General features: G+C 39.7%; 1 protein-coding gene across 2 annotated transcripts; it reads left to right on the top strand.

Moving 5' to 3' along the window:
- The first annotated feature begins 1106 nt into the window (after window positions 1-1106).
- On the top strand, window positions 1107-17068 carry NXPH3 (neurexophilin 3). Of its 2 annotated transcripts, XM_087918502.1 has the most exons (3): window positions 1107-1603; window positions 3204-3364; window positions 12051-17068. In XM_087918502.1, exons 2-3 carry the CDS (start codon window positions 3362-3364, stop codon window positions 12792-12794), a joined length of 747 nt encoding a protein of 248 aa, XP_087774628.1. In that variant the 5' UTR covers window positions 1107-1603; window positions 3204-3361; the 3' UTR covers window positions 12795-17068. The 2 variants fall into 2 exon arrangements, with proteins under 2 accessions (XP_087774628.1, XP_026566493.1); XM_026710708.2 differs by lacking the exon at window positions 3204-3364 and having other exon boundaries at window positions 1113-1603.
- The last annotated feature ends 3958 nt before the right edge of the window (window positions 17069-21026 follow it).

A 21026-nucleotide genomic window follows, 5' to 3' on the forward strand; every position in this document is an offset into this window, starting at 1 on the left:
TAAGATTTCACCCAAATTTGTTTTTTATAGTCCTGCTTGAAGAAGCAAGTGTTGAATCTATGATCTTTGGCATGCAAAGCTTCTCTCTACCCACCAAATAACAGCACAGATGGTTTAAGCTACATCTGATCCTAAATGTATATAACATGCCATATCCAGTCTTTATTGTAAAGTGATAAGTTACAGAGAGAAAAAGAAGAGGAAGTGAAATGAAATTTTTAAATGATTATACTACTAAAACATAAGAGCACTAATGCATAAATGAATCAAATCTTAAGTGACGAGGGGGAACAAAAATAAACAATTGAACAGAGCAAAAAGCTTAATTAATATTCAGGGTATTTTTCATATGGGTATGACTCACTGGGAAGTTCTCGTGTTCAACTCCTCCTTTACAGCAAATTGGACCTGGAGCCCATAGTTCATCCTCATCAGGCTTTAAACAGGAATTGTCTAGGTAGACGATCCATAGTCGAGGGTTTGCCATCTCAGAGCCTCAAATATTTCAGCCCAGCCTTGTATCATTCACATTAAGATCCAGAGATGTGGCGCAGTCCTAACACAAGTAGAGGACACAGGTTGGGAAAGGATGACCTTGAAATATAACAGACCATCGGAAGGGGAATGGTGTAAGGAGAGAAAGAACAGAGAAAGAAGGAGAGGGAGGAGAAGGGAAAGAACATCGGGGGATTGGTGAGGACAGGAAAATCTGGGAGATGGTGCATTCATAAGGGAGTCTTGGGGGAAACCCCTCCCCAAAGTGGCATTTTTCTGAAAGCCCCTTTGCCTTGGTAGCACTGTTGAACAGGGTGCTGGAATGGCTGGTTTGGAGGCATCAGAAGCAACCTTTCAAATTCTGTGATCGGTCACATTCGGGGCTTATCTTTCTCTTTCACAAAATCCCTTGCTGAAGTAACTTGCCTATTTTCCTACATTATCATTATAATCTGTATCTTTACCCATCCCTCTAAACTGCTATCAAAATCTTCTTGGTCATTTTAATACTGGATAACTACAGTGCTACTGTATTCTTTCTTGCCTTTCTTTTTGCTTTCTGTATTTCTTCTTGCTTTCCTCTCTTGGATCCCAGCCCGGCTGTGAAGGGGGTAGATGTGCTGGAGCTTAGTTCTCCTCCTCCTCCTCCTCCTTTTCAAAGTATTATAGTAAGTTTCCAGTTCAGAGCTGAGTTTCAAAGTTTGCAGACAGGAAAGGGTTAAGGCAGGACTCCGCTGCTCCAGCAGTGGCACCTGTCAGTGGGAGGGAAGCAGCGAGAGACTGGAGTGAGTTTTGCCCGAGTCTCCAGCAAAGCTGGAAGCAGGCAGCAGCCACATGGAGATCTCCAGCTGCAGAGGGTGAGAAGAAGGCTGCGTTTTGCCCATGCCTGGCTGGAAAGAGACTATCAAGACGAAACCTGGAATGGGGGGATCCTAGGAGGCCAGAGGCCAGATCATTCCCCCCACCCCTACACACACACACCAAACAAAAACAAGGAGGCACTACAGAGCTCTCTTAGATCACTAAGGAGGAGAGCAAAGAGGCTGAAGATATGCAGCTGACTCGGTGCTGTTTCATATTTCTTATCCAGGGGAGCATCTATCTTCTGGTGAGTGACTGAGGGGACGGGGAAAGGGTGATGTTAGTGCTAGTGACATGGCTTTGGCAAATGTAAAGTCAAAGGGCTGCTTCTTAAACCGCCTTCTTACATTAGTATGTCCAAGCAGTTTCATGGTCTGCTGTCTCAATAGCACTTCTAGTTTGGCATGCGCTGCGCTCTGTTCTCCAATTGTCCTTGCACCAACTTCATCGGGCAGGTCACTGCATCTTAGCTTTCAGAGGGACCTTCTGTTTAGGACCATCCTTTCATTCATCTTTCCATAAATGCCGCCTCTTTTTCTTTTGCAATGATTCTTTGCTTGTGCTTTCAGCAGCAGCCTATTAACAGTTACCAGCAAATGTTTATTTTGCTAGATGTATATACCACCTTTATTCCAGGAGCTTAAACAGAAAATTACATAGCATTCTTTTCCTCCAAATTCTCCCCCCACCCCATAGCCTTCCTAAATAGGGTTGAGAGAGATACTAGTTCAAATTCATCCACTGAACCTCCATGGCAGAGGATCGTTCTTGACTAGATCTTGTTCGTCCAGATGTTCAGTACTTTAACCACAGCTCTATAAGGACATGGCTTTTGAGACAAGGAATTGGCATTTCTGCCAGAACAAACATTATTTTACAGCCCCAAATTCATACAGAGAAAAGACTGAATCTATTGCTAAAAAAAACCAACTGGTTTATTGAACTGTTATAGATCTCAGATAAGTGAGTCAGGTCACAAGCTGGAAATTGTAGAATCTCCAGCCAGTTTGGCTTTTGGGGAGAAAGGAAGATAAATTTATCCCTCTTGTAGCAACATCATCTGCCCAGGCAAACTTCATCCGGCATGTTTCTCTGAAGCCACTGTTAGTAAGCTACCACATATGGCAGTCTGTTTTGCCCCAAAGAAGAAGAAGAAGGTGCAACTCAGAGGAGTGAAATAATTTTCCAAGTACGGGGTGAAAAGGGAAGCTTTTGAACATAGATAGACAAATACAAATACAAAAGGCTGTCCCTGAATGAGTTTTGAGTTTCAGAGAGAGATTTGAATCCAGTGCCAGAAACCCATGCTGAAATAAAGTAAACAGTATGATTGCCAGGCTATATTTTTTATCTCTTTGAAAATGCAAATAATTTTCCATCTATCTTCTGTAGGAGTTGTCTTCTAAGCAGCTGCTGAAATTCACAAAATTTAATTAGCAAAGTAGGCCATAGGAGCAGAACTGTTTTCAGCACTAGTGCTGAGAAGCATTGTTTACCTATCAACAGAGGAAGCATTTGCGTCAGTCAGAATGGAAAGGCACAAGCACAAAGTTAATTTTAAAATCCTCCCCCCATTCTCTGGAGTTGCGAGTTCAAGATGTGCTGCTCACTGTTTGATCGACAGCAATGGACTCCTGTGATCCAAAGGGCTTACTTCTTTGCTTGTTTTTTTTCTCCAGCCATGGAGAAGGGAGAGGAAACAGGGAAATGATCCGGAGGCTTTGTAAACAGTGATTAAATGGGAGGGTAGGGCAGGAAGTATCCTTTGTCTTGGATTGGCTTGATTAGCATCACTGAAAACTACAATGACCTCTTGCCTCCCCACCTCTCCATATTGTATTTTTCAGCTCAGGAAAAAGCAGACCCCCCACCCCTGGAACTAGGGCTCCAAGCCTCATCTCCTCTAGAAGCGGCTTGGATTGCAGCTGAGAACAATCTCATGTTCTCTGGTGGAGATGGGCACAAACAGACCGGAACTCCTCTTTGCTAAGCTGCTTTTCCTTTAATGGTGGGTTGTTCCTTGCAAAAAGGAAGAAAAAAACATTATAGTCTACAGGGAAAGCAGCCTAGAGTTTTCTTTGGCAGCCGAGTGCCCTTACTCCCTGTGGATCTGGTGCATATCTCTCTTTCTCCCAGCACTGCAGCTGGGCTGAACAGATTGGGTTTGACTGGTTTAGATTTTGTAGTTGCCTCCTGTCTGGTCAGTGGTTGCCTCTTTCCTGTCACCTTGCCTCATCCTACCTCTTTTTAAAAATACATTCCCTCCCTCACCGACAAATGGCTTGTTCAAAATTTGTGCAGATGGAAATGAATTGGATTGCACCAAGGAGCAAGATTGCAATCTCTTGTCCTTCCTAAGGGGGCAAGTTGGGAGGGGCTACTTGGCATGATTCTAGAAATTAGAAGGAGCCAGTCGAGACTCCTGTTGCAACAGGAACAACCTTGTGTTGAATCATAGCTCGAGCACTTTCAGCCAAGTATTCTCTTCTGAGAATAACAGCAACAACTCTCCTAGTTTGCAAGGAAAGCTGGCTCCTAAATGCTGTATCTCATCAGAATCCAGGTTGGAGGTGCTTGGGATGGAACTCAGTACATTCTTAACTGTGAAGTTACGTACATTTTGACCCCCTGTGTAAATGCTAGATGTGAATATAGCGGTCTTGCTGGCTTAGAAATGAAGTCATTCAGCTTTTCTGGGGACATCGAGGGGACCTTTTGCCCATTCACTTATTGGGACCCTGGATAGTTTGCCTTAAGATTAACTAGTGGGTTTTTAACCTGCAAAACCTATGCACTTATCTTGAAATCCAGTATCTCCTTAACTCAGTAGCAAGGAAATGAAGAAGCTCCTTCAACCAAACTCTTCAAAGATCTTGTTTTCAACCAGCTGTGGTCACTTCTTACAACACAAAACAAGCTTGAAAATGGAGCGGAGAGATATCTTGTTTGCAACTCTTCGATCGTTGCCTTTTAATTTAGAAGGCGCAGCTAGGTGTTTTTGTGCCAGAATAATATTAGTGATTTTAATTTAAAATTATACCACTGACAGATGCATTGGTAGTATCCTTTTTATTTTAAAAAAAATGTTGCATGAAAAGTGGTGGTGGTGGTGAGGTCACTTTGTAACACTGGGATATTTTAATGCTGCTTTGAAGTTCCAGAAGACCAAAAGATATACTGTTTTTTAAATAAGTAATCAGCAGGTGAGATAGCACTACTGTCCCCGTTTTTGGGATGTAGAAATGGAGGTGGTGTTAGAGGCAGATATGTAATGAATCCCCAGCAGATGGGAGATGGTTATAATGAAGGACTTTTAAATTCCACCTCCCTCCCATGTCTGCCTAGAGATGAGGCTCCAGTTTACCAGCTATGGAGTACCACAAGGGCTCTTATGTTATCCTTTGTATACATCCTTCTAAAAACTGACTCCAGTATCCAGGTCACTATAAGATGAATATATAAACAACTTGCCTGTCTCTAGACTGGGACCTGGGAAGCTCACTCACTGGCTCCAATGTCATAAAAATAGCCAAGTCTTATTTGGCACCCAGCAGAGGCCGTCCCAGTGGCTCCCTGGGTTAATATCAGTGGAAGTGCTGTTAATTCAAGTAAATATACAGAACCACCCAGTTTGATTGCCATCAGAGCTTAAGGTCAAGTGTTCTCACCAAAAAAGGTCTTATCCAGATGCTGCATGTGAGAATCCTGGGAATGTTACTGGTGGCACAGTTCATTATTTTTCTGAGTGAAACCATTCAGAGCAGCAGCATCATAACTTTGATGTGTGCACTCCAACTAAAATGATTGTAGCCTGACCGACTTGTATGGTTGCTTAGATCAACCATCTTAATGCCATCATGGATGAATAAAAGTTCTTCCTGATGTCAGAAAAGAGGGATTTTTAAGAAAAAGCTTTTTTTTTTAATGTGTGCATTTGTGTGTGTCTGTGTATTCTAGGAAGGAATCCATTTGTGTGTGAATGTGTGAGTGAATGAGTGTTCTAGAAGGAAATCCTTTTGTAATAGTCAAGTAAATAGCCATCTTGGAGGACAAGCCACTATTAACACGCTGTGCTGTGCAAAGGTTTATTTACCAAGTTAATATTTTGAACTGCTGCACTAGACCGAAGGTGTGCAGCCAGTATTCCTATCCCACCCTCAGCTAGAATTCTACCATTCCTAGAAAAGGAGAACCTGCAGTCTTCTGGATGAACTACGGTTGCCAGCACCTTTCCCCAGTGGCTTTATTGACTAGGCGTGCTGGGAATTGTCTTCAGTGAATGCTGAAGGGCCATGGTTTACCATCATTACTGCACGCATCTCAGGCTGAGAGAAAGCCCCACTGAATTTGGAGATATTCTCAACAAGCATGCACTGGTTTGCTGCTAAGATGGGTTGATACCAGCAAATATATGAATTGAAAATGATTCTTAGGTCATGTGAATGAGTAATACAGCCTTCCAGTATGTTAGTCATCCTGACAACAGTGCCGCAGGGTTCTGTACAGATCACCTTGCCCAGCATCTGCCCCTGCCCTCTTCTTCTCAAATATTTTAAAATGTTAATAAAGAAATTGAGCAGCTTTTAAAATAACAATGTTTATGAAGTTCCTTGGGGGAAGCCAGCAGGAGACGGCCTTATCTGGTTCAGAAAGAACAGTCCCTGATGAGATAGAAGGTGAACATATAAACATATAACCAAAAAGTGAAATATAGATAAATGTGGATCATTAGGGTAGGCACTAGTGTACCCACCGGATTACAACTCCAGAATTCCCAGCCATCAGAATAAGTCTGACAATAATGAAATAGAAGTCAAGGACATTTTATGGATCAATGTCAGATTAAGTGTCCAATGCAGAGAATAAGAATAGATGGACACAACTTGCAGTGAACATAGATGAACTCTTCTCCTCCCGTCCCTAGGATCTGCATTAGGATCATTGCTTTTTAACTTGTTCCTAAACCATTTGGAGGTAGGAGCAATCAGGAAGGTGGCCAAGTTTTCTAACAGCATCAAGTTTTTTGGAATGGTTTAAAGAAATGCCGCTTCTGAAAGGCTACCAAATGGTCTCTTCAAACGAGGAAAGCAGGCACTAAACTCACACATATGGCACAAGGTAAGCAACTGAAAGGGTGGAAATGGAGAGAGAAAAATCCTGATTTCATTTGATAAGGTCTGAAAAAAATGTGATTAGCCAAGAAAGGAATCCAAAGGGTTTAGTAGATTCTTTAATTAAAATATTTACTGTAACTGTTGTCAAAAGAAACAGTGCTTGTTGGGGATTGTTAGGAAAGCAATTAAAAACAAAACTGCCAACATAAAAACTGTCCATAAAAATATTCTGGTTGCAGAGAAAGTGAGGAAGGAATAGTTTTTCTTCTTCTTTCACAATTCTTGAAGCCTTAGTCATCCATTAATGCCAAATGGTGGGAGAAAAGGAAATGTTTTGCATGCAGCATCATTAAGCTGTGGAATTTGCTGCCGCAAGATACAATGATGCCCACAATTTAGTTTGGCTTGAAAGGGAATTATAATACAAAGACCATAAGAAGAGCATAGCTAGGCAAGCTAAGGGACATTCTAAATCTCAATTTTGTATGAAAAACTGTCTAACTAGATCCAGAGAGCTGAATCCAGGGAGTTCATAAGCACAGTCTGGAAGGTGTCTAGAGTAGCTACTATTTAAGGAACCGTAGTCTCTGATTCAGAAGATCCTATGCAGCCATCAAAACTAATAGCCACAGATAGTGCATTAGGATACATGAACTTGCTCTTCATTTTTGGTCTCATCCTATCTTCATGTCATCTAATGATGGCTGATGACTATCATTATATAATATTGGAAACAAATTCCAAATGGGCTACTATCCAAAATCCAAAATGGTTAGGAATACCACTCCTAACAGTGAGGACAATTAACCAGTGGAACAACTTGCCTTCAGAACTTGTCCCATCACTGGAGGCTTTTAAGAAGAGATTGGACAACTTTTTGTCTGGAATGGTATAGGGTCTTCTTGTTTGAGCAAGGGATTGGACTAGACCTCCAAGGTCCCTTCCAACTCTGTTAGTCTATTCTGTTAATTTTCCTTAGAATTTGCATATTCTATAGCCATATGCAAAGCCTCTTTATTTCAATTTCTGGCATATCTCAGTTGAAGGTGTCAGAGAGTAATAATGGTACATGGAGATTTTCCTTCAAATCAAAATATACAGTCCTTGTCACTTTGTCCTATTGCAAGGTATGCTGGTGACAGTTCTCATACTTGTACAAACAACATAATGCCCAAATTAAATAAGAATGATGGTTTTTGTGAGTTGCCAACTTCAGAAAATTTGGAATAGTCATGATGGGATTGGTGGATATGTAATCTGTCCATCTATCAGGCATATTGCTTTGATGTCCTTATTATGTATACTAATGGGAGATAGGGGGAGGGGGCAACAGCTGGTAGCTACATTTCTTTATCCCTATAATATACCCCTTCTGGAAAAAGACCTTCTGATGAAATCAACTTTTTAGTGTTCATCATATTATCTTTGCTTCTATAACTATAATTATCTCGCTGATGGTTTTAAGACTAAGGATATGCCCATTTTGTCTCTGGGCAGTCTTCAAACTTCACTATAAACAGATATGAGTTTGTTTTATGGCATTTCTGTTGTTGATATGATCTGTCAAACTGTAACCAATGCCTAGTAATTCCATAACTAAAAACTCTCCAATCTCACACCACTTTAGGCAATTCTTGTGGTTGCATTCCTGTAGTTTCCACTATTTTGTGTATCCACTTCATGCACTGTGGGATCTTCCATCTCCTCCTCCTCCTCTTCCTCCTCCTTCTTCTCATTTCCACCTAGCCCAGCATTATCATATTTTCCATTGATTAATCAGCTCATGTTATATGTCTAAAGAACAATCACTATTATAAAGCATTTCAAGGCTGCTCCAATCCTAATAGAGAAAGATAATAAGGTAGAAATTTGAAGATATCACTGGACCATTGAAAGTGCTGGATTTGGCACAGATTGATGAGCATGATCTGGGATTTGCTTCAAGCAGGACAAACTTTAAATTGGCATTGCAAAAAAAAAAGCATTTATTTTAACAGTAAATGTCAATAGCAAAAGTCGTGAACCAACCATTTGCCAAATGTCTGTCTACAATTCTCATAAGCTTTAGATTTGCATGGCAGTTGATTGGACATTTTGAGGAAAAACATATATCCTGGTTAATCCATGGGGAGTACATTGAGAACCTCAGGGAAATATTAGTATTCCTTTTATTCTCTTTAATAAATGGCGTGATTTCCTTCTCTTTGTATGAGACGGGTTATATTGAAATAAAAGACTAAGGTGGTCTCTGCTAAAAGACGGCACATAGATTAATGAAATACTTTAATAACTTTCTGAAATGTTTTTGTTTATTTATAATGATTGCACAATTTCACCATATTAAACTTTTGTCTGCAGTTGTTACGTTATGCTCATTTTACTTTTGCTTACTGTGTTTTTAATTAATTGCTTCTGTTTCAATTTCTCAACTGCTCTTTCTTTTGATGGAAATGTGGAGTACAAATCTGATCAATGAAATTTCCTGTTGGAGAAAGAGGAGGCTCTGACTAAAGAGCCTGGATTCTCTTTAAGCTTCCCCTGGCAATCCAGAAGTAGGAAGGGAAAGACTGTGGGTCAGATATGGTATTCAGCAGGTTCTGACCAGTTCTGGAGAACCGGTAGTGGAAATTTTGAGTAGTTCAGAGACCCGGACATTTTAAAGTTTCCTCCCACTGCCACACCCACCAAGCCACGCACACAGAACCAGTAGTAAAAAAGTTTGAATCCCATCACTGCTATGGGTGCCTCCTAAACAGCCCCAGAATGAGGCTGCATTGCAGGAAAACCATTGAATATCCCAAACTTGGAGCAAATGATTCCTTGTTTGTCCTGAGCTCTGCAAGATAGCATGGAAAAACCAGTACCCACCTCCCTATACACACAAATGGGCATAGATGGGCAACTCAATAGTTTTATGTTTATTTTTTTAAGACAGTCCAGTTCTTAAAACCCTTGGGGTACCCTAGCTATATTGAATGATCGGTCATGCTAACATTGGGCAAGAGGAAATAATCAACATTTTGCAACTATCAGTCTGTACCATTCATTTTAATATTCCTCTTCTGTTTGACGTTGACAATATCCAGACACCTACCTATTATTTTCTTTGCTCATAGCTTTCAACCCCACTCACTGAATCAGTACACTGGTTAAAAGGCCATTCAACTAAATGCCTGGATTAAGTAATTGTTAACATGATTAAGGCAAACACTCAGGGATGGACCTTCATTCCAGAGCAGGGCTTCTCAACTTTGGCCACTTTAGATGTCCTATATCTTAAAATTGCCAAGGTTAAGAACCCCTTGGGAAGGTTATGGGAAGAAAGAGGCTGTCCTTCCTAAAAAGAGAAGGGAGGGAGGGAGGAAGACCATGCTAGTTCCTATGAAAATTCAGAATTGGGTTTCCTTTTTTATGCACTATTTTAATTCTACCTGATGCCTTCCTTGGGTAGCTCTTAGGATATGAATTTTTATCATTTCCTCCTGAAATTGGAGAAGAAGCGGGGTACGGAAAGAAAAGAGGCAATGGATGGATGTGTTACAACCTTGAAGGAGAAATCAAATGCTAGAAAGATTTGGAAGTTTTTGCATCAGAATTGGTTAAAAATGGGTTTAAAAATTATCTAGGGGGATGAATTTGGATCTGTAGGATCTTATATTCCACTTCCTTACAGAATCATAATACGTGAAGGATTTCAAAGTAGTTGTGGGGTTTATATGCAGAAAAGCGTTTTCCTGAATCAACAGGGGAGTAAAGAGAGGGAAGAAAAGTGGCTTTTGTCTTAATTCAACAATCCCAGTTCCAGTTTCCAACACTGAAACTCTTCAAACGTATACATAAGATTGTGCTGCTTGTTACTCTACCTATTTGTTTTCACTTTACTGCTCCTTATGCATGCAATTTTATTCTAGGCGTGACATCACCTAGAATTAAGACATCCTGAGGAACTACCGGTATTGTTTATAGTATAAAAATAACTCTTGTTTTTCTCCTTGGTCCATATCTCTTTTCTCCTTTCTTCACAATTTTTGTAAGAAAAGAAACTTGTGGCTTTTGATTCTGTTTCATTAATTGGTTTTGTAATCCTGCCAAACTATGGTTGATCTTTACTTTTGTTTGCTTACAAAAGCAATTTTCTCACTGGAGTTCATGAAGTTATTTTCCTTTAAACAATGTTTAATTAATTAATTAATTAATGGGCTTTTAGGGCTGCTCAACTCAAACAATCATTATCTGGATAACTATATTAGAGTATGTCTTTTTCTTCTTTAATGCTTGATTGTTTATTTGATTTAAATCCTCCAGAAGCTGATGGTTGTATACACTGTACTCCTACTTCAATTTTTCTGGAAATAATACTGTGAGTTTCCATGTCTGGGTGTCATGAAGAGGGATGAATTTGGATCTATAAGATCTAATGTTCCACTTCCCTATAAAATATGAGAAGGATATAAAACAGTGTTGCGGTTTATATACACTAAAGTGTTTCCCTTAACCAAAGAAAGAATCATAAAAGAGAAAAGGGGGGGGTGTTCTGTCCTAATTCAGTAATTCCATAATTTCCAAATTCAGTTTAACTTCTTAATCATTGAAATGTATTTTCTTGGAGTAAATGGGACACATACACACACAACCTAAGGATTAATTGGATTTAAATTTATCATGATAAACTACAGCTCAGTGAATGTTTAAAATATGTCTTGTCCTCTCTTCTCCTACTGTTTTAAACTGAATTTTGGACCCTTTCCCCTTCTTTGTTTGCCTTTTTTTCTTCATATCCAGGCATAACAAAATCCAAAGTCATACAACTCATCTATTACTTTATGTCTAATTTTGGACGTCTCTCCATTTGGGAACCATATTTGGGGTAGAGACCTTTTTGTCAAGCACTAAATCTATTCAAGGCATTATGTAATAAAAAACCAAATTTAGCACAGATGGAAGTTTAAAAGATCATTGCCCGCATTTTTTCAGGGCACTGGGCTTGCTGTAAAAGCCAATTTTTACCTGAAATTAAAAGGTTTATAAATATATAGCAACTACTTATAGGCTACTCATATATCACATCATATTACAATTTGACAGAGAGAGAGAGAGGGAGGGAGGGAGAGAGAGAGAGAGAGAGAGAGAGAGAGAGAGAGAGAGAGAATATCACAATGCCTTGATCAGCTTGTAATGTTAAATCTTAACTTATGAAATCATACATATGAGAGACAAAAATTTTAACTACATCATTTTGTGAATATCTAGATAACAGCCAGAATTTTCATAGTTATCCTGCACAAATTCTCTCCATTTAGGTGCCAGATTATATACAAATACAATCTGTATACAAATACAATCTGTCATACAAATAAAATTCTATGTAACAGTCTGTATTCTCTTCAATAATCATGTTGACTAAGTTTTCTAGGAGCTGTAGATACAACTGATCTGAAGGACTACGTGTTGGGAAAGTATTTTGCCATGCTTCTAACTATTAGTCATGGAATTGGAAGGTGGAATTAAAATCACGGAGTCCAGCTGCCTCCTAAAGGAAAAACAGATAATGAGGTCCTGCTGTCCTCTTGTTCCATATAGGTAATCTGTGGCCAAGATGAGGCAACAGAAGAGGAGGAAGAAGAAAATGGAAAATCTTCCAAAGCTCAACAAAGACCCCGAGTGCAAAAGAAAAAAGCCCAAGTCTCCTTAAAGTCTTCTGTGACCCCATCTTACTTCCAGAACACAACTCTCTTAGAATTGGCCTCCAGTAATGCACCAGAATTTTGGAATATCCTAGATAGTCTGTCCAAGCAGGGAAAAGGCAAACAACCTCGTGGAAGAAGAGATTCCCTCACCAACCCTAGTCAGTTCAAGAAAATATTTGGGTGGGGTGATTTCTACTCCAACATCAAGACAGTAAAACTCAACCTCTTAATTACAGGCAAAGTGGTTGATCATGGGAATGGCACAGTCAATGTGTTCTTTCGGCATAACTCCACTGGCCATGGGAACATCTCGGTCAGCTTGGTGCCACCAAACAAAGCAGTTGAGTTTGATCTTGAGCAACAAATCTTCATAGAGGCAAAAGAATCAAAGATCTTCAACTGCCGAGTGGAGTCTGAGAAGGTGAGCAAAATGAAGAAGACTACCCTGTGCACTTATGACCCTTCTAAAACCTGCTTCCTGAACCACACACAGAGCCAGGTCTCCTGGGTTTGTTCCAAGCCATTCAAAGTTATCTGTATCTACATAACCTTCTACAGCATAGATTACAGACTTGTTCAAAAAGTGTGTCCTGACTACAACTACCACAACAATGTTCCTTATTACCCCTCTGGGTGATGACATACCTCTTTTGAATTTAAAGCAACCCATGTCTCAAATGTCACTTCATTGGGGAAGGAAAATAGACTATGAAAAGATTGAACCATGCTTCACCAACGCCAGGCATACCAATGCCAGGCATCCGGCTTCTACTAAGAGACATTGAGTTTGGAGAAGAAATTGAGAGGACATGAATGGACATATCATCCCTGGAACACTTTACCCTTTCATGTATACATTTAGCCAAAATATTTCAGTGCTTATGGTGGAAAGCCCAAACTGCACTTTCATTTCATCATTGCTATTTAACAAGTGATGTAATCCATTAGGGGTACTACTGTTGAGGTTTGTACCTATCAACAACCACATTTGGGGGAAGCAATCTGTAGGAGGTCATGCATCAAAAATGCATAAAACTCAAGCAGACAGTGGTCATGGTCAGAGTCAAAAGTGGAAGAGGCCATATTTTGACGTGTCTTTTTCTTTTTGTTATTGCTCTTTCTAGTTTCCCTTTGCTTCTTTCTCAGTATCCCTGTGACTGATGCTAAGAGAGAATATTCTTGCCTGAAATCTGAACTTTGGAATCATTCATAGAATTTAGATGAAATTAGATGCTTCTTGATTATGCCACATTGTTCACCCAAACATTATTTTTTTTTTTATGAATGGCTGCTGTTTAACACTTTTTCCAGTAACAGCCCCCATGGATCACATGGAAGATATCAGGGTTCCAGATGGGAGAGATCCAGTGGAACCTTGGTAGAAATAAACTTTTTTTTTTATCCCATCCGCTTCCTTGCCTGAGCATTTCACCATGTCATCCATCCCCTTGCATTTTATCCAGTTTAATATCACTAAGTTTAATTTTAACTCACTAAAAATTAACAGCCAATAAGAGGAGCTGGATAAAAAAAGACTTGGAAGGCTGTATTGGGGTATCTGTATCTGAGTTCTCAGATGCACACTACAATTTAAGGAGTGTTTTCATCCCTTGGGATTGATCTGTTTTTTCCCTTTTTGCCACTCTTAAAAACAGCCAAAAAAATGTATGCTTCCCAGCCTGCCCTCTCTACCCTGACCCCTGAAAATTTCTAAGTCTGAAACTAGAAAATTAAATGGAAGCACTAGAATGTTCAGCATTCCAAAGGGCCACTGCTGGGATTTAAGTTGTATATGATCCACTACTTGACATAGTGATAGGAAACCTGATCCCTTACTTCGAATGCTTTTTCAGTACTATTGGCCTAAACCTCTCTCCCAATCAATAACTTGACCCAATATATAGCCAGATCCTGATTGCATTTTTTTATGTGCTGTGATGATCTATCAAAACACTGAGTGTTTGGGACAGGTAGTGCCAGAGAAAATGAAAGTTAACCACATGGAATCATAATGTTATCCTTTTGATTTAAATTAATCTTAATGATTTTTTTTTTAAAAAATATTAAAACATATTTGGCCAGAATCTGAAGAAACAATTGGAAAGAATTGGACTGGGGCTAAGTCTTCGCAAACTTCAGCAGCAATAGATATGACTAAAAGATGGAGAAACGTTATCATTCATCTACTTGGTTTTGAGCCCCCTGAAATGTTGGAAGCTTGTATCTGCTTCTTGATGATTAGATTTTGCCAGCTTTGGATATTGCTACTTTGGGGGATGGGGGGTGAAGAACCATACCTTTTCAATTACATTCTCTCCTAATATTTGAGACAGGGAGGGTGAAACATTGTTTAGTCAAGGAAGTAGAAGGACAAGGCACATCCTCGCATTGCTGGACAAGGGAAAATTGATTCAAATCAATTTTGAAGAAGAATCTCATGGGAGAGATAGCTTGTTTGCTAGGAATTGTGAAATTAGTTCTTGGCTGAAGACTTGCAGAGTTCACACCATTTCTCTAAGGTAGAAAATGTCATATTGGAAGAGATAGGTAGATCTTCAATTCAAGGAATTAGGAAAATGATGTTGAAAATATACCCCTCAGTAGATTTAAGCTCTGCCGAAAGATACTATTTACTATTACAAGATTATGAGAAAATACGACAGATGGGACTTTAGAAATGGCTTTCCCCAATCCAACATTATCAGAATGTGTTGGACTATAGGAGTTACACTCATCTGCATGGCACCAGGTTGAAAAATCCTAGTCTAAAGGCTACTCTAAATGAGTAATCATATAGTTCCAGCTGTAAATGCTTTTAGAATGTTGAAAGATATAGGGGGGGAGACATAGAGGGAGATTCCCATATATTTTTAATAGAATTTTTCCCTTGAGGTGCGAAAACGGGATGAAGAAAGATACACTATGTGTAACATCTGCATTGACAACTATTTCCACCTCACTAGTTAACCATTCATGTATTTTAGATTCTGGCTAAATTGTTTTTGGAGAATCTCTATTTAGCAGGAAATAGGCACAAATTTGCATGCTTGGGAGCATTGTACTGAGTGAAACTTGCCCCCCAACCTTTTTGCTCTGAATGCACCACTACCCGTCTATAAAAGAGATTTAGCAAGCCCCTGACAGAGCTTTTGGTCTTGGATGGCTATTTTCTAGCTGTAGTTTTAACATCCTGAGAAGAAAGAAATAACAAAGGAAAAGATAGGAAGAGAAAACCACAGTCCATCTTGTTCTAATGCCCTGTCCAAAAAAACCCTTTTTGTAACAACTTAGTTGTTGATCATCAATATTCACACATTGCATGAAGGTAGAATTTGGCGCTATTCAAGTTCAGGTGGTAAGAAATGTTACTATTTCTCAGTTCCCAAATTCATGCTTTTTTCCCAAAGAGAAATTCATTATTCTTTCATTACAAATGGATATACCTTCACAGCAGGGAAAGATGCCAAATTTATTTGAAATTCTGCATCTGTACCAAATGCTTTCTGATGCTCACTGGCACAGAAGCACATGGAGGGGCTGTGGGGGCAATGAACACAGCAAGTGGCAGTCATAAAGAGCTTGCATGCACCTGGGCACCTCTTGGTCCTCAGAAAAAGCATCTGCAGCCTGCCCAATTAAAATAAAATTAACATTGGGGGGGGGGGGAGAAAATAAGCCCGTGTTCAGCTTCTAAAGGGTTCTTTCCTTCAACAAAGGTTTGTGTAAAGCATCCCCATGAAACTGTTTCACAAAGCAGTGTGGAACCCTTGCTTGCAAACATCAACAAAGCAGCCACTTTGCTTCATTTTACCTCAGTTCCATCTCCTGGCAGTTCCAACAGACAGAAAAGACGTTCAGCACATGCCCTAAGCAGACACAAAACCTCTAATGTCTGTTGGAATGGCTGGTCAAAGCTCTACGGCAATGTTAATTTGCTTGATGAAGTGAACCATGTTGCCACCACATCTGAAGATTTGTCTCACATGCCCTCTAATAATTTTTTTTCAAAATCTAACATCGTCACCCTCCCATCTTATAAAATTTCAGCTTGTTCAAGAGTTTGCAAAGTCTCGTGTGAGAATATTACAATCCTGTGTTTCCGATTCTACTAAGAACGCAGGGTAAGACTGTCACCATCTCAGGAGATTACAAATTATCTGTGGTGGGAGGGCAACTTAGGGGGAAGGCTCCCATGCGATGTTGCTTGGGACTTGAAAAGGTTGCTGGCTGCTGACAAACACTGTGCAAATGCAGTACACAGTCAAGTTATGGTTGTACATAAGTAGTTCTAATACAGCAAATTCACTGTTAGAAATATTTTCCAGGGTGTATTTTGGAGTTCCTAATTTAACTTTTCTAGTTTCAGATTCGAGGCTTTATTTTAACATTAGAACTAGGCTCATTGGGTTGCCCCAGACAATAAATTCTGAATGGACTGCCTATGCATTGATGACCTACCTCAGAGGTTATTCTTGTAAGAGATGAGATCATAATTTATAGAATCTTTGGTGCTATCAAACAGCTTTCCCCAACATGGTGCCCACCAGAAGTGTTGAACTTCAGTTTTCACAGTCTCCAGCTAGTTTGGATAATACTGCGGAGTTACAGTCCCATATCTTTAGGAGGCATGAAGCTTTGAGAAATTGCTATTAAAAATGTTTGAAAAAAGGTTTGCTTCTATTCTGCTTTTTCCAAGTTCCAATGCTGCTCCCATCGATCTACCAAACATTCATCTTTCTCCAAAGATTCTCCTGCTTCTTTGTGCCAGATTTTGTGTACAATTTGTTCCATAATTTCCTCCTTCTCTCTGATTAAATGGCCACACTGATTGTATCATGTATTTATTTTTAATACTGTCATTGAAATGGACAATAAAGCTTCCTTCTGCATCGCAGGGGTGCAGTATGAAAAGTGGCTTTTGGTTTTTTTATGAAAGTTAACAGGAACCTCTTTTCTCTAGGCTAATAAATTTATGAAGAAATGGATCATAAAATGCACCAAGAACAAGTTCTAAAATGCAGAATTTGGGGGGGTTACTCCTGTCTATGGGATTTTTTGTCTAAATATTGCTCTTTAGCAACTTTGATTTGGTTCATATTTGATGGATGCCCTTCAAAAATGGTGTTCAAAAACTCTATGGCTTAGATCAAGGGTTATCAAATTTTTCAGGCTGCATTAACCTGTTAGTTAAAAAGAAACACGGAGTAGAACCCTTCAACAAAAAGAAAATATTTTCTAACAGAAAATTGGCTGTGTTGGAATATTTTCCCTTATTCTCTCAAGAACCCCCCCTAAAATTCTTATTACTTACCCCCACCATTGTGTGTGTGTGTGTGTGTGTGTGTGTGTGTGTGTATGCAAGTCTTTGAGTTAGTGTTGGTGCCTGCAGGTGACTGCTAGGACATGTCCTTGTAGTTTTATTGGCAAGATTTCAGAAATAGTTTGTCCTTTCCTCTTCCTTCTTAGGACTGAGAGCAAATGACTAGCTCAAGGTCACCCAGTTGGTTTCATGCCTAAGGTCTCCTAGTTTCTAGTCTGGTGCCTTAATCATTACACCACGTCTCTTCTCCACTGAGTGGTAGGGATCCACAGAACATAATTTGAAAAACTTTGACCTAGATGCCATTTTTGCCAAAGAAGTACAACCAGTGAGGATTACTAACACCAGAAGAGAACATTCTAGGAGGACTTCAGTTCCTCTGCAAATTAAAAGTAAAAAAAAAAGTCAGATGAACATCTGTATTAGGGGTATCAAACTCAAGGCCCAGGGCCCAGATCTGGCTGGCAGGGCCGCCCGGAAACAGCATGCAGGACTGGCATGCAGTGCCTCTGCCAGTGAAAATGGAGCTCAAGAGGGTCGCACCCCCCTCCCCAAGCCATTTTCACTGGCAGAGGGTTGCAGGAGGCTATTGCAGCCAAAAACGAAGCTCATGAAGGCCACGTGCAGCCCTCCTGAGCTCCATTTTAGCTGGCAAAGGGTTGCAGGAGGCTGTCACAGCCAAAAACAGAGCTCAGCAGCCTGTTTTTACTGGCAGAGTGCTTGGGCCACCACAGGCATCCCAGACACAAGTGATGTTGAACTAACTACACCCATCCTGGCCATGCCTCCTCTGGGGCCCCCAAGGTCAAACACAACCCTGATGTAGCCCTCAATGAAATAGCGTTTGACACCCCTGAGCTTTATCAAATGATATTTTTGCCAGTGTTTCTCTAATTTACGGTAAGTTGTTCACAACTTATTTCCCCCCCAAAAAAAGATATGTCATAACCATTTTTTTAAAAAAAAAAACCCACTTGGGTTCATTGTTCTTTTTTTAAGATGGGGTTTTAAATTCCATGATCCATGTTGAACAGCATCTGAGCATTTGGCATCAGGCTCAGAGTCTTGAGTAACTGCCAGAGTCCAAAAAAGAAAAAGAAAAAAAAAAGAAACCAAGACTTCCTACAACTCCTTATATTTTTATCCCTTTCAACACAAAATAAGCCTGAACTTCCATTCCAGCCCAGATTTAAACTCATAGTATTAATAGTATAATATTCTGCTGGAGAATGTGAGTGAATAGTATTTGTTACATCCAGTCACCCAGCCTTCTATAGAGGTCTGCAATGTCCAGATAATTTAATTTAATTTTCTCTTAAACTGGGACCGAGCTCTGAAGTAGGTTGTTTTTCATGGAGTCCCTCCTGCTTCAGGGGATTACACTTAGTAACGTTGTGGTATCAGGGTAGGATTGGTGGGCCAGGGAAAAAAACACAGAATAAATGGTAGTTGGAGATGATTTATTAGACTATTGTCCTAATCCAATTCCACTGAACAGCAGAAGGATGCACAGATGCTATAGCATCTGTGAAGTTGCTCAGTGGCAAGTGCTCAATTGTGCAAAATTGCTGTATCCTGAAATATACAAGTAACACTTTAAGATCTACATGTGTTACACCACTGGATATGGTCTGTGGTATTCCAAAACATGCAACTACATTCTGAACACATCTGAGGGAAGCACCTAGTGCAAATCAGAATACATGAGCAGTGCAAAGGAAAAATAAGAAATCAGAAGAGAATCAGATCATTCTCAAAATAAAATTTGATATGCAACACATTTAATACAAAAATAGCCAGTAGTACTGCTTAATAAAGATGCTGCGAGGGCAACTTGATGTCCATGGTTTGAAATTACCACTCCTGGAAGGAAGAAGCGTTATAATTTGACAGAATCAGCTGCTATCTTCTGAGAAGAAACTATTTTAGTCAGATTATGAACTTTGAAGATCAACAAGAAGGGCTAGCTATAATGATTGCAAAACATTGCAAGAAGTCCTTACACATCATCGTGTGTCAGTGGGACAAAACCCACCAATCATCTGTTGGAACTTATGGAGAAACCAAATTTGTATCCTTTTAGCGTGCACACACACACCAAATACATATATGAGGGACCTAAAACTGATTATTACCTTTCATGACAGTTACATTTCTTAATTTGAGTAGAGTTAGTAAATATTATGTACAGGGACATAATGTTTATATAAACCTGCACCTAAAGCTAAGCACAAATTGCTCTAGTCCACGGGTGTCAAATTCTGGGTGTCATGTTGCTGTCACGTGATGTTTCTTGTTGTTTTATTCCTTTAGTGGAGCTGGGTTGGGCATGGCCTGCACATGAAGCATCCAGCCTGCTCTAGTTTATGCTGTTTATCTCCTTGACTGAGATACGGCTACCTTTAAGATAAACATTCATTCAACTCATAATCATCATCTTTGTGTGAAGTACAATAATGCATGAAAACAATTCCAAATAAAAAAATAAGCTTCAGTTCAGTTCCTCCTAATAAGAGAAAATAACCCTGGGTTCTCCCACACATTCTATCCACCCAACATGTTGCAACATTAAAGACTTCCTAAATTTTGAAAATCCTATGATGTGAATCCCAGTTGTGTTTTACTGTGGCAAATGTTTTGTCCTCTGCCTTAATACTCCCTCAGTTGGGAACTGGGAGCAGCAAAAGCTCTACCCAGCTATGAAGCAAGGGCAGGGCAGAGGAAATTTTTTTTAAAAAAGATGATTAATAGCACTATTAAACAAAATGCAAAAGAAAAGATCTCCAGACTTTTTTCCCCCCTAACAGTTGGAATTACTGTATATTACATTGAAGATTGGGGGGTGGGGTTAGTAGGTCTAGAAAAATGAATAAGCCAGTTTTTTTAAAAAAAAAAAAAAAAACCAAGGGGAAGCTGATGCAGAAAATCCGGTTTCCAAAATTGAAAATGTCAGAGCTTGATGGTCTCTCCAGCTTTCTGATCACATCAGGAGCAAAGGCTGTATTTATTCCCATTTACAGAAGATGCTTCTTGCTCATTTGCTAATAAATAGATTCCCTTGTCTCACTGAGAAAGGAGGGAGGAAAAGTCCTCTAATTTAAATTTAATGAGCCTCTAAAGCTAGAGCCTCCAATAACCTTTGCTCCGGCTTATCCAGAAAAGCAGCCGCTTAGAACAAATACCTAAGTCAAATCTACCATGCTTAGCTGTTAATAGTGAAAGGAGGTAGCACAGCTGCCCACGCTCACTGCAACCATCTGCCTGGCTGAACTCCTTATAAAGGACAAGGGAAAAGAACAAAAATCTGAAGCAACTGGGAGACCAAAGGGGAGTATGTTTGTGTACAAGGAAAAAAAAAACATTAATTATGTAAAATGGAAAATTGGGGTTCACTTCTTTAAGATCTTATACTTCTATATTCACAGCACTAAAGAAGCCAGCTTCTACTCTTCATGTCTGCATCCGACTAAAGATGAAGACCACATCTGCAGAGTGATTTTTTAAAAAGTTTCAAGGTGCTCAGCCCAAAGGGGATGAATTAAATTACTC

Source organism: Pseudonaja textilis, chromosome Z (assembly GCF_049901715.1).
Source record: "Pseudonaja textilis isolate UNSWEBS1 chromosome Z, rPseTex1.2, whole genome shotgun sequence".
In the NCBI taxonomy this organism is placed as follows: Eukaryota; Metazoa; Chordata; class Lepidosauria; order Squamata; family Elapidae; genus Pseudonaja; species Pseudonaja textilis.

Coding starts and splice junctions, on each gene's coding strand:
- NXPH3 (XM_026710708.2), top strand. CDS start 1,547: ATGCAGCTGACTCGGTGCTGTTTCATATTTCTTATCCAGGGGAGCATC. Junction 1,604..12,050: donor AGGGGAGCATCTATCTTCTG/GTGAGTGACTGA, acceptor TGTTCCATATAG/GTAATCTGTGGCCAAGATGA.